The sequence below is a fragment of the Malania oleifera genome, chromosome 2 (genome assembly GCF_029873635.1).
Source record: "Malania oleifera isolate guangnan ecotype guangnan chromosome 2, ASM2987363v1, whole genome shotgun sequence".
NCBI classification, from domain to species: domain Eukaryota; kingdom Viridiplantae; phylum Streptophyta; class Magnoliopsida; order Santalales; family Ximeniaceae; genus Malania; species Malania oleifera.
This window is the reverse complement of record NC_080418.1, coordinates 147984769-147999879: the sequence shown is the minus strand read 5'-3', so window position 1 is coordinate 147999879 and position 15111 is coordinate 147984769. Positions and strand designations below refer to the sequence as shown.

At 35.7% G+C, this 15111-nt stretch overlaps 2 protein-coding genes across 2 annotated transcripts; both read right to left on the bottom strand.

Annotated features, from left to right (window-relative positions):
* Window positions 1-566: 566 nt before the first annotated feature.
* Window positions 567-2099, bottom strand: LOC131149291 (peroxidase 58-like). Its single transcript, XM_058099627.1, has 2 exons — window positions 1797-2099; window positions 567-1436 (listed from the first exon to the last, which is right to left on the bottom strand). Exon 2 carries the CDS (start codon window positions 1266-1268, stop codon window positions 780-782), a length of 489 nt encoding a protein of 162 aa, XP_057955610.1. The 5' UTR covers window positions 1269-1436; window positions 1797-2099; the 3' UTR covers window positions 567-779.
* Window positions 2100-5192: 3093 nt separating this feature from the next.
* On the bottom strand, window positions 5193-6469 carry LOC131148452 (sulfated surface glycoprotein 185-like). Its single transcript, XM_058098150.1, has 2 exons — window positions 6050-6469; window positions 5193-5387 (listed from the first exon to the last, which is right to left on the bottom strand). Exons 1-2 carry the CDS (start codon window positions 6467-6469, stop codon window positions 5193-5195), a joined length of 615 nt encoding a protein of 204 aa, XP_057954133.1.
* Between the last annotated feature and the right edge of the window lie 8642 nt (window positions 6470-15111).

Here is a 15111-nt window from a genome sequence, read left to right as displayed (position 1 = left end):
CTGGATACCCTAACAGTTTCTTCTTCTCTTTGCTGCAAGCAATATATGTATATATGGGTTATTCGCCCACAGTTTTAACTCTATTAATTAGGTGTCGGACATGCATGGGATTAAACGCTGCCTAGGACGAAATCACATGCATGAAATATTGTTTCCCTCAATTATTTTTTGGGAGGAGAGATGGAAGGAATTTAATTTCATTTCAAGCTCTACAGAGGCAGTATTATTCTTACAATACCTTGTTCGATTTCTAATTTTGTTTTTCTTTGCTTCCACAATATGTAAGTCTCTAATCTGTGTTATTTATAGACAGTATTTCTCCCTCCTGCACTTGTGTTTTCTCTGCTATTAGCCTTTTCCTGAAAACCTCACCTTCTATCCAATCTTCTCCATCTTCATAATAATTAACCAAGCCTGTTTACCTTTCAAAATTTTAAAAAGAAAACAAAATGAAATGTTTAAGCACAAACAATGTTTGGTCAACTCCAACCAAGGTGGATAAGAACCAAGAACAAAACATGACACCACTCAAAAACAAAGCCAACAGCAACACCCACAGCATCTAAACAAGCTAGAAATTAACCAACACAAACACCAAAACGAACACACACAAATCTCAAACCAAATAACGTATAGAACACGTACAGGAAGGCCACCCGAATCAAAGGAATCTCTTAAACATCTTCTTCGCAATATCCCCACCCCCATCTCTATATATCTCCTGTGACATTATTCTCAAATAACACAAAACTAAAAATTAACCATTAAGTTTCAGCTAGCTAGAAGCCCCTTCTCTCGAATTTCTGCGAGTTAGGCATCCTGCAGTTCTGGCGAACCTGTCCGTCCTTCCCGGTGAGCACACCTATGGTGGACATCTTCACCATGGAAGCCCCGAAGTCTATTTGGAAAATGGTTTTATTCTCACTGTACTTGTCAACCAGAACTTTGGTGGTGGCCACCAAGTCGGCCTCCGTGCTCGAAACCAGCAGCTGGTCCGACGCCAGAAGCCCCGTGTGGTTTAGCAAGCTCTGGTAGTAGGCGTTGTCGAAGTAGCTGGGCGTGGGATCCAGCGGAAACGTGCCTTTCTCGAAGCTGCCGCTGATGATCTGCGTATCGTTGCCATTGAGGAGGCCGCCGCCGCACACGCGCTGCAGTTCTGCCTTGAATTTGGGGTCCATGTTAGGGTCTCCGCCAGTTCCCGACGTTCGGTAGATGAAGGACTTGCAATTGGCGGCGCCCAACGTGTGCGCGCCCGACAGTGCCACCATGTCTGTGATAGTAAGGTTCACCTTTTGAAACTTGGCAGCGATATCGGTGAGGGAGTCGGACGGATTTGGAATTGAATTTTCTACTATAGATTTGGTTGCCGGATCGGTAGCATCCTTTCTTCCCAATGGAACCGCCCATACAGCAGGAGGCCATGGACAAAGTGCACTCTGCATGAAATTGCATCCGTCCTTTGCTTATATATATATTTATGTGTGTGTGTGTGTTTATATATATATGAAAGGTACAGTATGTTATATTATTTATTTACATTTTTCTTCCTTTCCAAATATTTATGTCTCCCAATTTGATATATGGGGAATCTCTCTCTTTTTTTAAAAAAAAAAGACTAAATGCGAAATGGATTTGCTTCGCTCCATCTCTCTCTCTCTCTCTCTATATATATATATATATATATATATATATGAAAAGGTAAAGATTGTATATTAAACAACTTGCAGCTCTAAAAACAGAAACAGAAAATAAAATAAAAGAGAGACAGTCAAAACAACAAACAAGTAAACCATCACCCTTCAGAGCAGGAGGAAACAGCAGGCCATGAAAGCCTGACGAGCCCTCCTTAACGGCATCTGAAATTACAAAAGTCCAGAAAAAAATCACCCGAGCCCTCTTGTACAGCAGCAATCTGGATTGCTGCAACAAACCACAAGAAATCCATCCCAGCCAGAAACACCACGAAACAACAGTCAAGACAGAGCTCCTAAGTAGAAAACAGCAGTGAGACCCCTCAACAGGCCTTCCAAACACAAAAATCTAACTGATGTTGGAAAACAACACACCATGGGCATGGCAGGGCTCACAATGATATATCCAACCAACTCCTACAATGTGAGCCATTATATATAGTCCGAGGTCGTGTTTACCATTTTACTCTTTTGATCTGGGATAGAACCCAGGAACTTAAGGCATGTGCTGCAGGGGGCTTGCCATGGGAGCCACCTTCATTTTTTGTTCTAATACATGCATGCATATATACATATACATGTTCATATAAAATTATATGTAAAAAAAATATAGAATTTGAAAAAATTCAAGAGATTAAGAAAAAAAAAATATAGAATTTGAAAAAATTCAAGAGATTAAGAATGTCAAATATAAAAAATCTAAATTTTTCATATTTGGTCATGAAAGTAAAACAAAAAAAAAAAACAAAATATGTAATAAATCAATTAAACACAATTTTGATTTTGCACATTATTAATATTTACTTTTTATTAATTTTAAATAAATATTTATTTTTCATCATATCTAAATAAAAATGATAAAAATGAATTTTCTACTTTATTTTCTTTCTTATAAATAAAGTTCTAGATCCAAACAAAATGATAATAATATATTAATATTAACATCATCATTAAAGTCTATTTATAATACACAATATATAATATTGTTGGCTCAACCACCATTTCAACCTACCAGTCCGACCGGTTGAACCGACCTGATGGCTTTATTATTCCGATCACTAGCCCAAATTTTAAAACCATGATCATTACCCTTGTTGTTGATGTAATGATTATATTCGTAAAGTTTGATGCAATAATAATATTCTAAGAGTCTGCAAAAATTTCTCCTTTACCATTCTCAGAGTCTATTAAAATTTCTCCTTTATCACAAGAAAAAAATTTTATTAGAGTTTAGAATCCCATGATTGTTGAAATTTCACTTGTTAAAAAAATGACAAAAAGAAAAAGGCTTTTGATAGATTTCTCAAAATTTCTAATTAATTGGCTAATTAGTAATTATAGGTGGTTATTTCAAGACTAACAAATCTTTAAAAGTAATACGTATCTTAAGATTTATATCCTATATCAATCTCCGGAAGACACAAAAGTCGACACTCACAAAAGAGACTCATGAATTCACTCTTATACTTTTACTCGAAATAAGCCCTCTAATTTTATGAAAGGAAGTGTGTGAATAACTATAAATAGTAGAGACATCAAAGTGTCACATGATGGTGTCGAGAAAAGGTGAACTAAATATTGAACTAATACATGCATGCTAAAAAAAAATTGATAAAAAAATAAACAAAAGAGGTTAAATTGCACGCCCTCATACCATTGTAAGCATAACATGTGGATGGTGATGGGCTTAGAATCTAGGTCTTTGGTCAATAAGAAAAACCATGTACAAGATCGTCAATGGCATTTAATTTTTTTAAAAAATAAGTATATTAAGATTTGTATTTTATCATCGCAGATGTGAACCCTACATTTAGAATCATGTGAATATAAGATAAGATTCACTAAATAAAATATGAATCTACGATATCTAAGACTCCTAATTTTCTATGATGGAAAGTGTATGATAATTTTATATTTACGAGAAATTCACTAATTAATTGAAATACCAAACATGTCAGCATGATGGTGTAGGGAAGAATCGAGAACTAAATATTGGGCCAATTTTATTCTCAATGGTAATTGATTAATGAAGGTTAATTAACTAGAGAGCATGCCCTCACAAATTGCATGCAAGCATGTGAGGATAGTGATAGAACTAGGTCCTTTGATTGATGTGAGATATCTTATGCATGTAGTTTGATCATTTTGGAAAATTATATAGTGGAATACCTTCTCGAGATTACGATATTGATTATTTTCATAAGAATTTAAATAGCAAAGAGTTAATTAAGAAGATGAAAATATTTTTCAATATAATACGCTTTCAAAAAGTTTTACAAGTCTATTTAAATTCAAAGATTTTATTTTGAAAAAAGAAAAAAAAATACTTTTAATTCTAACTTCCATCTCATGTTCAATTTTTCATATGAAATTCACATTTTTATATTTAATTGTGCAATACTTCTTCCTAATTCATGGTTTTGATGGGACACTATAGTCATAAAATAAGCATCTTGCGAATGTTTTTGTGAGCTCGTGCATGTATAACATACTTATTTTTTATAGCTTAGGTGGAAGCTATAGCCTATGTTGAATTGTATCAAAATTCATCCATACATGTTCGAAGTGGTAGAAATGGCTGCTAATTTGTTCAATACAGTAGCAATATTACCCCGGTTTTTCCTATAAGGGGTCTCTCTATAATCAAAGATAGTAACCTCCTTTATTTAAAGTTTCAGAAATTTTACAAACCTTTCTTAATTAAATTTTGGCAAGAAGATAATGGACCTCCTCTAAAGTTTCAAAAATTTTATGGACTTTACATTTGATTTCTTAGACACTTATACTTGCCCTTCCTAGGCTTCCTCTTCTTCTTTTTCCCTTTTTTCTAAAAAAAAAATAGTGATATGCTTCTTTTCATTAGAACTCAAGGAAGGTTTATGAAATTTTTGAAATCTTAGGAGATCTCTTCATTTCGCAAAATCTCCAGGGAGATTTATGGAAGGTCAATATATTTATCCCTAATGATAATAATTCCTAGTAGCTCATAGTAAGCCATGTAAATGCATGCCTCAAAATAAATCTTTACAAAATCGAACATTTCTTAAATTTTGGCAAAAAAGATTCAAGCTATTTTTCTAAAGTTTCAAAAATCCTACAAATCTCGTTTGACATTTGATTTTTTAGACGCTTATATTCCCCCTCCATGAGTCATTTTTCCCCTACAAAAGAGAGATCTACTTCTTTTATTTAAATCTTATGGGAGGTCCTTGAGATTTTTGAAGTGTTAGGAGATCTCATCATTTCACAAAATATAAAGGAAGATTAAAGAAATTTTCAAATCTTAGTGTAATTTCACATCTCTTTTGCCAAAATTCAAGGAATAATAAGATCAGTACACCTATCCCTAATGACAATAAATCCTAGTACTTCATGGTAAGTCATGTAAATATGCATGCTAGAAAATATATCTTTACAGATACCATTACGATGTGTTTGGAAGTTTGAATTTTGAGTTTTGAATTTTAGTTTGTATAGATTTAGACAAAGCGCAATCTAAAATTATGGACTTACTAAAGTAGCAGCATAATAGGCGGATAATACTATTATATCAGAACATGAAACAACTCCCGGACATTGAGCCTCCACTGCTTGTTTTATGGTGTCAATAAGTTCATACCCTCTTGTCGAATTCAAATTAGAACCCAATACTTTTTCACTATTTGGTCCATCCAACAAAATCGATGCATCGCAACCCTATTAAGGAAAAAAAATAATGAAAAAAATGTTAATTAACTTATTTTTCACTTAATTATAAAGTAGAACCTTAAGAAACAATAAAAAAGGAGCAGTTATCTTTATAATTTTGCAAGCACATGCAATATAAATATACTCATCCTTGTAAAAATACTACATCCTAAAAGAGTTTCTAGGAGTTATCTTTATATTTATATTTTATTATCAATATAAATATATCCATCCTTTTAAAAATACTAATTGAAAGATTACAAACACACATATATATTTCTTGTACGGCAAGGCGAGGCTCGATAATAAAAATGTTAGATCCAAACCTAAAGGCTACAAGTTCAAATTAGGATGAAATTAATCTCTAAGCATGGAGATAAGATTGTGTGGATCTTGCCCATTAATTAGGGCCCTGACCCCTCATGACATGACATTTTTATTTTATTTTTTCTTCATTAGAAGTCCTCTAGACCTTAGCTAGCCAAAGGAACCCAATCTCCTCACACATTTTGAATTTGAAACTTCTAACATCAAAGTTTTCAAGTTCTAAAAATCAGTATATTCCCCCAAAGATTCTGCACTTATATAAATACTCAAGGCAAATATAAATGATTCACACTACAAAAATTTTCTATATATATGTGCAAGTGATGTGTGATGTTACTACTCACATTGACGAAACAATCCTGAAATTGAAGCCGGACCAAGTAAGCAGCATTTCGCGCATTAACCATGAGAGCTTTCATAACCTGAAGCCCTACAATGGCTCCAAGCGTAGAACAAGATTGACTGTAGAAATTAGCGTCCAGCGGCGACTCAGGAGGCGGCAGCGGCGACCCAGGAGGCTGCAGCGGCGACTCAGGCGGCAGCGGCGACTGCTCAGGCGGCGGCATTGGTGACTCAGGCGGCGGCAGCGGAGACTCAGGCGGCGGCAGCGACGGCTCAGGCGGCAGCAGCTGCGCCTCAGGCGGCGGCGGCAGCGGCGGCTCAGACTCAACCTCATCTAACTCAGACCCTAAAACTACCAAACACAGCATGAAGAAAGCATGCAGGAGATGGTAGTAAGGCTTGAAATTCTTTAGCCTCTTCATGCTCACAAAATTAAACTAACGCTGCTTAACCGATGGATACTTAATTATAAATTACACAGAGATGCATAAATATAAGACCATTTAAATCATATTTATAACTGAGACCATGACGTTCATTAATCCTTGATTAAGGAGATGGATGTCGTGATTTTCTCCGCTAATTCATCAGCTCTAGCTAGTGGTAGTATTGTAATATAATTTACTTCATTAAATTTTGAGTGCCCAGATTCCAAGGCATTATGAATTTACGTGAAATTGTATTTGATTCGAGGGGCAAATAATCAAGTTTGACCGGGTCCTGTAACCTGTAACCTGTAACCTGACATGAGTCATATGCTCGGATTTGACAAACGTCTAATTAGCGCCCGAAAATCATGCCGCATCTAGATTAACATGGGGTGCATCATGGGGGAAGGTCGCCACCCCATGGGTTTGGTGCCGCACCGGGGGTCCGAAGGGCTCGCCGATGATAGAAGTTTCCATGAGAATCAAAAAATAAATAAATAAATAAATAATAGCATTGGATTTTTTTCATAATTTTTAATATTTACTAATCGGCACCTTTATTATTGTATTATTTTTTAATTTCACTATCCTAATTGTACATACATCATCTAGTTATACTAGACAACGAGCAAAATTATGTGCTTTTACACCCTCTAAACTATTTACTATATTCAGCAAGCACTTTCTTTAACTTTTAAAAGTAGTTGTACTAACTAAAATGAATTAGTGAAGTCTTTGGGAAGCTTTTAAAGGATTGACAGGAATAGAGCAACTACTTAGGGTTTTCCTTCCTTTGGACTAGCGAATAAATTAAAAAAAGTGGAAGCTGCTTTCTACAAATTTGAGGAAAATTTTCTTTAATTCTCTAAAAAGAAAAGATAGAGGACAGAGAGTCAACAAACGTCTCATTTTCTGTGGCAAAGAATATACCTTGGCATTTGCTTACGTATTGTATTATGTTAGTTTCATCACCTAGTTGTACAAATGATACTTCGTCATTTTCTTATAAATCAATAAGAATAGAATTGGAAAGGGAATTGAAATCTCTTTTGGACATGGAAGAAATAATATATTTGAAAGAAGAGGTCTCGAAAGCAATGGATGGTAGGGCAAAAACCCAACACAAATAGTTGAAACAGTGGACCGAAATCTGTGTAATTAGTCTAGGTGATTTTGTGCAATTAGTCTCGGTAATATGTACAATTAGTCTAGGTGATTATGTACAATTAGTCTAGGTGATTCTTTCCTATTCCAAAGAGGGTGCAGCTATAAATTAGCTATAGTCTAGATATGATTAGCTTTATTATAGGGTCTCTATATGTGTGTGTGTGTGTGCGCGCGCGCGCGCATCTGTATGAATAAAAGTATAGCATTTCACCATGGTATCAGAGTTAGGACAAATCATGTGTCGTTCCGATTTTCTTTCCCATCATTGATCCACCCCTCAAACACCTAACCCCATCATCGAACCAACCACACCATGAGCCCGCCAAACTCTAATGCGTCTAGTAGCAAATCTGCACCCATCATCATTTAATCTGAAGGTTCTTCTTTCAACATAGGAATTATCCTTAATGAGATAAATTATGATGTATGATCTCAAATTATTGAAATGCATATTGCTGAAAAGGAGAAGCTCTCTTATATTCGTGGCACCTCGGCAATCCTTGCAAAGGAGGATGCAGGGTATGAAAAGTGGTACGCGGATAATCAAAAAGTCAAGAGACGGCTATTGATGTCTATGACCCCATATATTAAGAAACGCTACGTACCTTTGCTTGCCTATAACTCATGATATTTGGAAAGCTCTATCTAAGGCTTTCTATGATGGATTGGATGAGTTGCAAGTATATGCCTTGAACTAGAAAGCTTTCTCTACCAAACAAAAGGGCAGAGCAATTATAGTGTATTATGGAGAATTGACCAAAATTTTCAATGAATTGGATTACTATGATAAAGTGATCATGGAGAATGAGAAATATGTTGAAGCTTATCGCAAATCAGTGCAACGTCAATGGGTGCACATTTTCCTTGTTGGATTAGATGGCGATTTCGAACAAATTCATGGTGAAATTCTGCGAAAGCACCCTATTCCTAAACTCAAGGAATGTTATGCCTTGATTCGTCGTGAAGCTGCCCGCCACACAATGATGAATGGCAACTCTAAAGATCTTGATGGCTCGGCAATGGTGGCACATAATCGGACCTCTCAAAACCCGCCGGATCGAACAAAGTTTAGTCATTAGAAAACTAGTGTAGAAAAAAGTTCTTACAAATGCACTCATTGTGATCAGACTAGCCATACCAAAGTCAGTGCTTTGAACTTGTCGGGTATTCAAAATAGTGGGATCACAACTGTGATTCCCGATGGAATAATTCTAAGAGGCCCAACAGGCTCAGAAGCTTGGGCTGAGTTTGATAAAACGCATCTGTGGTTCGCTAGTGATCCTCGCAACATCAGATTTGACCTTGCTTCAAATGATTTCAATCCTTTTAGTAACATGAACAACCTGTATAGCATGTGGCCAGTTATGATGATGTCATACAATTTGTTGTCATGGCAATGTATGAAAGAATTGTTCATTTACCGAGAGGCTATTTTTCAAGGTCTGAAATTCATCGACGAGGGTATCGTCTTCGTCGATGAACCGCCTTCATGGACTCGTCGACGAGGTGACGTGGCTGTTCGACGAGGCCACATGGACAACATTTTTATATATAGCCTAAATCATATTTTTCTACGAAATTTCATTTCTCCCCAGTTCTTTCTCTCTCTAAAATGCACTCTCTCACTTCTCTCTAGATTTTTGGCTCCGATTCTCCCCAATTCGATGATTAGAAGCTACTACGATGATTCTGGGGAGATTCTCTACAACTTAACTGGAGCAAAAATTCAATTTGAGTAGTTTGGGAATCATCCCAAAATTAGGGTAAGTAGATTTTTAGGTATTTTCAGTATTACCAATATTAGTTGAGGCCAGATTTTGTATACTATGAGAATATACTAGTGATTTGTCGAATAAATTTAGGGTGTCATATTTTCAAGAATAGGGTGTTTTGGGCCTTATAGTCTTGGGTTGAGGACCCAGCAAGTATCTGTTCAGGAACCTAGGTAAATTATGGTTTAAGAGATTTATGATAGGCAATTTTAGGAATTATGGGTGTATTGATTTACTAGATGATATGTGTATATAAATATAGGTTTTTGAGGTTGGTACACCAAGGGTATGAGAGTGGAGTGTTAAGTGGAGGCCAGCCTCACAATCAGATAGGTAAGGGAAATATGCTATGCAAGGGATTTTATAAAGTATATTAGAAGATTATGTATATATATATATCAGCTTATTATTCAGTTTTTCTAAATTATTATTATTATTATTACAGAGTTTAGAGCATGGTATTTTAATTACTCAATTATGTAGCATGAGTTCATTACAGTTTAGTATAATATTTATACAATTTTACAAATATCATGTTATACAGTATATTAGCAAAAAATATCAATATGCAGTATTCGGAAAATATGATTTATAGTATTTTTCAGAATGACATGATTTCCAAAACCATAACACTCAAACATTACAGATTATTCAATTAGAAATTTCAGTCACATATTACAGATATTTCAGTTAGGTATTACAGCATTTCAGATCAGATTTATAGTATTATGGTTATTTTGAAATCATGATAAAACAACGACATAAATATATACATATTAGTATTACACAGTATCAGATCCATGAGGAAATTTTCAGTCAGATTCAGACAGCAGAGCGTGGTACCGTAGCTATTTTAGATCAAAGTGCAACCACATATCTCAGATAGTGTGTGGATTCCGTCTAACCGTGCCAGGAGAGATTGCAGTCTCCCTAGAAAGCTGGGTTGAGGTGGCTGGTTTGACGAGGTAGAGTAGTAGCGTGCTCGGAGAGACTGTAGTAGGCCGGATGGTTGATTGATAGAGATTCAGATTGACTTACCTGGTAGGCCAACCAGAGTTAAGTCCTACCTACGGGCCGCACAACCATGTCATGAGGGGTTAAATCATGACATTCAAATCCCAGGGTGTTATCACAGATGTTTCTATATATATATATACAAATTTACAATGCAGCAACAGTTTTATATTATTAAAATTATGTGTAATTGGAAAACTCCGATATACAGTTGTATGTTAAACTATAATAGATGTAATCTGTATAGCATACTAGACTAACAATTTTATAGTTTCAGTATTATACAGTATATTAAATGTGTAACTCAGTTGCCACACACTAGTGATAGCATATTTTCTCTTACTGAGTGTCGTCTCATTCTAGTGACTTAACATTTTCAGGTGTTCCAGCTAGGCGAACAGATTAGGCTCGTAGGTAGAGAGATTCTTGCGCTGCCTTTTTCTGAAGGGTGAGTGTTTCCTGCATAGTAGTTGTTTGGGCAGATCCCAGGGTTTTTTATGATGTCATTGGGTACCTTGTGATGTATATTTTGGGACTTTTTAGATTTCTGGTATTGTATATATTGTTTACAGTTTTATGTTTCCGCTACTTAGGAATGTGATGTGGACAGAGTTTCCTCAGTGCTACCTTTGAGGCTTGAGATGTTTTCAGTAGTATTACAGAAAGATTTGTTATATATTTTATATATATTAAGGAAAAAAAATGGCGTGAAAAAGCAGGACGTTACATAGGTGTTGAGAAGTAGGTTTGGCGTAGGGAAGTATAGGATTTTGTTTTGTAGTTTAGAGGCGGAAATACGTCGACGATTTCCTGTGATTTTTCCAAACCAATCGACGGCCTCAAAAAAGCCATGGTAAACCTTAGATGATTTCGTTTCTGAGTTGTGAGACTGGTCCTTATATGGAGAACTAGGATGTATACTGGATTTAAATTATATAATTATGTTGTTAGGGTTATGATATGGAATTCTTATCTCTTTTCTGTCTTATTTTCAATATGAATCCTAGAGATGAGGACGTAGAGGTTGAAGGAAGGGAAGGTTCAAATACTTCCAGTGAAGAGGACATTGATACCTCCAAGGTGTTGCGGGGTATAGCCCACTAGGTTAAGGCAGAGATGAAAAAGGATCCTATAAAACAGAGTTGCTCGCCTGCAGGTCAGGGTTGCAGCATGAAGGAGTTTATGAGGATGAACCCTCCGGCCTTTGTAGAAGGACCTGATCCAAAAGCTGCAAAGAATTGGGTATAGGAAAGAGAGGAGATCATGATTGTACTCGACTGCATGAACGAGTAGAAGGTTCGTTATGCCGCATTTAACATGACTAGAGAGGCAAAACGCTGGTGGCTTTCTGCAAAGCTTCTAGAGGACCAAAGGCTAGTGAAGATAGCTCTTACCTGGGAGAGATTCAAAGAGCTGTTCTTTGACAGGTATTTTCCTTTATCTGTCAAAGAGGAAAAGATTAATGAGTTCCCTAATCTAACCTAGTGGGATATGACCATTGCGGAATATGCAGCAAAATTTGTGGAGCTTTCTCGCTTCACACCATTTCTGATTTCGAATGAGGCAAGGAAGGCCAAGAAATTTGAAAAAGGTCTGAGGCACAAAATATACGAGTTGGTGGTGGGGTTTCAGGTTCAAACTTTCTCAGAATTAGTTGATAAGGCTTCAGTGCTAGAAAAGAGTATCCAGAGCAGCACAGAGCCTTCAGAGCAGAAGAAGAGACCTGCACCATCTAGTTTTCAGTCTGAGGTTAGTCAGAGATTAGGAAAGAAAGGAAAGGATGTAGTGGACTCTGTATGCCAAAAATGTAATAAAAGTCATAGGGGCGAATGTTGGTTTGACACTTCTAATTATTTTAGGTGCGGTAAGCCAGGGCATATCAAGAAAAATTATCAGGAACCATTGCCTATGGTATTTGTTCAAAATCAGGATTGGGGAAAACAACAGGTACCACTTGGAAGAGGTGCTCTGGCCCGAGTGTATACACTTTAGGCTGAGGATGATGCCATCAGAGAAGCAGGTATGGATTTATGATTTAAAAAGTAATGATTTAGTTAAACTATGGATAGCTAGAAAAGTTATATGATGATCTTATGTTATGAACAGTATGGATATACGAAATAGAATGAGTTTATGAATGTTTGAAATGAGGAAAAAGGATGATTAGTAGGTAAAATTTTGAGGATGAGATTTCTTTAAGGAGGGGAGAATGTAACGACCCAAAGAATTTTTAATTATTTAAAATAATAAGAAAGATAATAAAAGGAAAAAGGGAAATAGAAGAAAAAAGGGAAAATAAATTTTAAAAAGGGTAATAAGCAGGTGCTCGTCTACGAGCAGGATTTTCTTGTTGACGAGAGATCTTGTGAGCCTCGTTGCCGAGTATGCATGTCTCGTCGATGAATATTAACCGAGAGGGTTTGAGATGTTTTGACACTCGTCGACGAGCTCACGACCTTGTTGACTAGTGTTCTTTGTGGTTCGTCGACGAGTCCACGTGGAAACAACGAGTATATAAGGACCTGAGGTAGCTTCTCTACGAAGGAAATTATTTTTCCTTTGTTTTTCTCTCTCTAAACTCGTCCCTCTCCCTTCTCTCTAAGAATCCAACCCGGATTCAGCCTGAATCGCTAAACAGAAGTCGCTATGGTGTTCTAGGGAAGATTCTCTACACATCTAGCGGATCAGTTTTCTAAACTGGGCTTTTTTGGGAAACGCTCCTAAGTTGAGGTAAGGGTTAGGATTCCTAGTTTTTGGGTTTTTAAAGGTTTAATTGAAGTTTATAAATTGAGAAATTGCTAAAATAGTAGGTTATTTGGAGTTTATCTCATTACACTAGGGTTTTTGAATCAAGGTTCGGGTGAGCATCACAAGCATTAGTTTGGGATACCTGTTGGTGTAGTTCAAGGATTCAAGTAAGGGGAAATTTATATATTAAATCAGGTTTTCATGAATTAAATGAAAATGGAATATGCTAGTTATATATATATATATATATATGTGTGTGTGTGTGTGTGTGTGTGTGTGTGTGTGTGTGTTTTCATGTGGGTCTAAAATGCCAACCATGTAAATTATGTTTTCCGAGCTTAAGACTACTTATTTAGCTCTGTATATGTGAAAATGAATTGATGAAAGTGGAAAATATTTTCAGGATAATTATATAAGAAATGAAGGTATATTTTCAGTATATAAACATTAAATGTTGGTTGGCTTATTGTACACGCAATGTATGAAATTTACTGCAAAATTGTGTGGCATGAGTAGATAGTAATGCAATGTAAACATATGTTATATGTATGAGATGCAGGCTATGTAAGAAATGCAATGATAATGAAATGTTATAAGGATTATGTTGCATGTGTTTGATAATGCAACCATGTATACAATGACAGCTAAAGGAGTTGTAGACTAATTGATGACAGCTAAAAGGAGCTATGTTAGCAGATTTTAGCACATTTCTATGTGGACTAACTGTTGTATAGTTAAAAGGAGTTGTAGTATGAATGTAATGAAATGAAATGGAAATGTGAATGAAACGGATATGAAATATGAAATGTGAACAATGTAAAATGTGAAAGGTTACGTAAAGTGAAATATTGTGAAATGTTAAAGCTATGAATATGAACAGTTATTTATGGTTGAATAACAATAGACAGAATAATGTGTTAGGATATTATGAGTATTTATACTAGTAGAACATGTTACTTTAGAGTGGGGTAAACTCTCGCTTGAGGACTTACTGAAAAAGGCAAGTGCACTAGTTGTATCAGATGTGGCACTAGGCTGCATAACGCGCTAGGGCAGAGGAAAACTATTTGTATGGGCGAGTATATTTCCTTATTCTTGGGGGCCTTCGCTGGTAAACTTTTGTATGAACTGTGTGAGTACGAGATTTATCTATCGCTTAAGGGCTTAATAAGTAAGGTGAGTGCCCTCGTATGCTTCAGTTATGACCTTTAAGTTACTTAATGTATCAGAGCAAAGGGGTGCTACTTGTATGGGCAGGTAATTACCCCTATCCTTGGGTAGTCTCGTGAATAAATATTTTGCATGTGTATGATCAGGTTCAGAAAATGATTTCAGAATTATGTTAATTGTTTGCAAATGATATTAATATGTTGATTATAACCTTATGTTGACCACACATTATTTTAATATATTGTTTCTCCCCTTATTGAGATGTGTCTCACCCGAATACAAATTTATCTTTTTTAGGACCATTACGAGACCAAGCTTAAAGAGCTCGAGTTGGATATAGCATTTTTGGGGTTATAGAAAGAGAAAAGGTATAAACATTTTGATGATATTTTTGGGATGTATATAAGTTATGTTTTATGTATTATGTATGAGTGGCTATGGAACATGCTAGTGTTTGTGAATACTGAATGCTTTTGGAGATAAATGTATATATGAGAATACATGTGATGAATGGTTATTATGGATTATGGGTAGAAATAGTAAACTCTGGTATTATTTTTATGATTGAGGATTATAGTTATGTTTTTCGCTGTGTACATGGTAATTATTAATGGTCAGGATTTAATCAGGTATAACGCACCAAACCAGGTTTAAGGGTTCAGAGCGTTACAATATCTCATTTCACGTATTTCAACATTTCTTAATGAAGCATATCGATATTTCTTATTTCCTCGTTTATCATAGAAAAAATTTTTATACGTACAT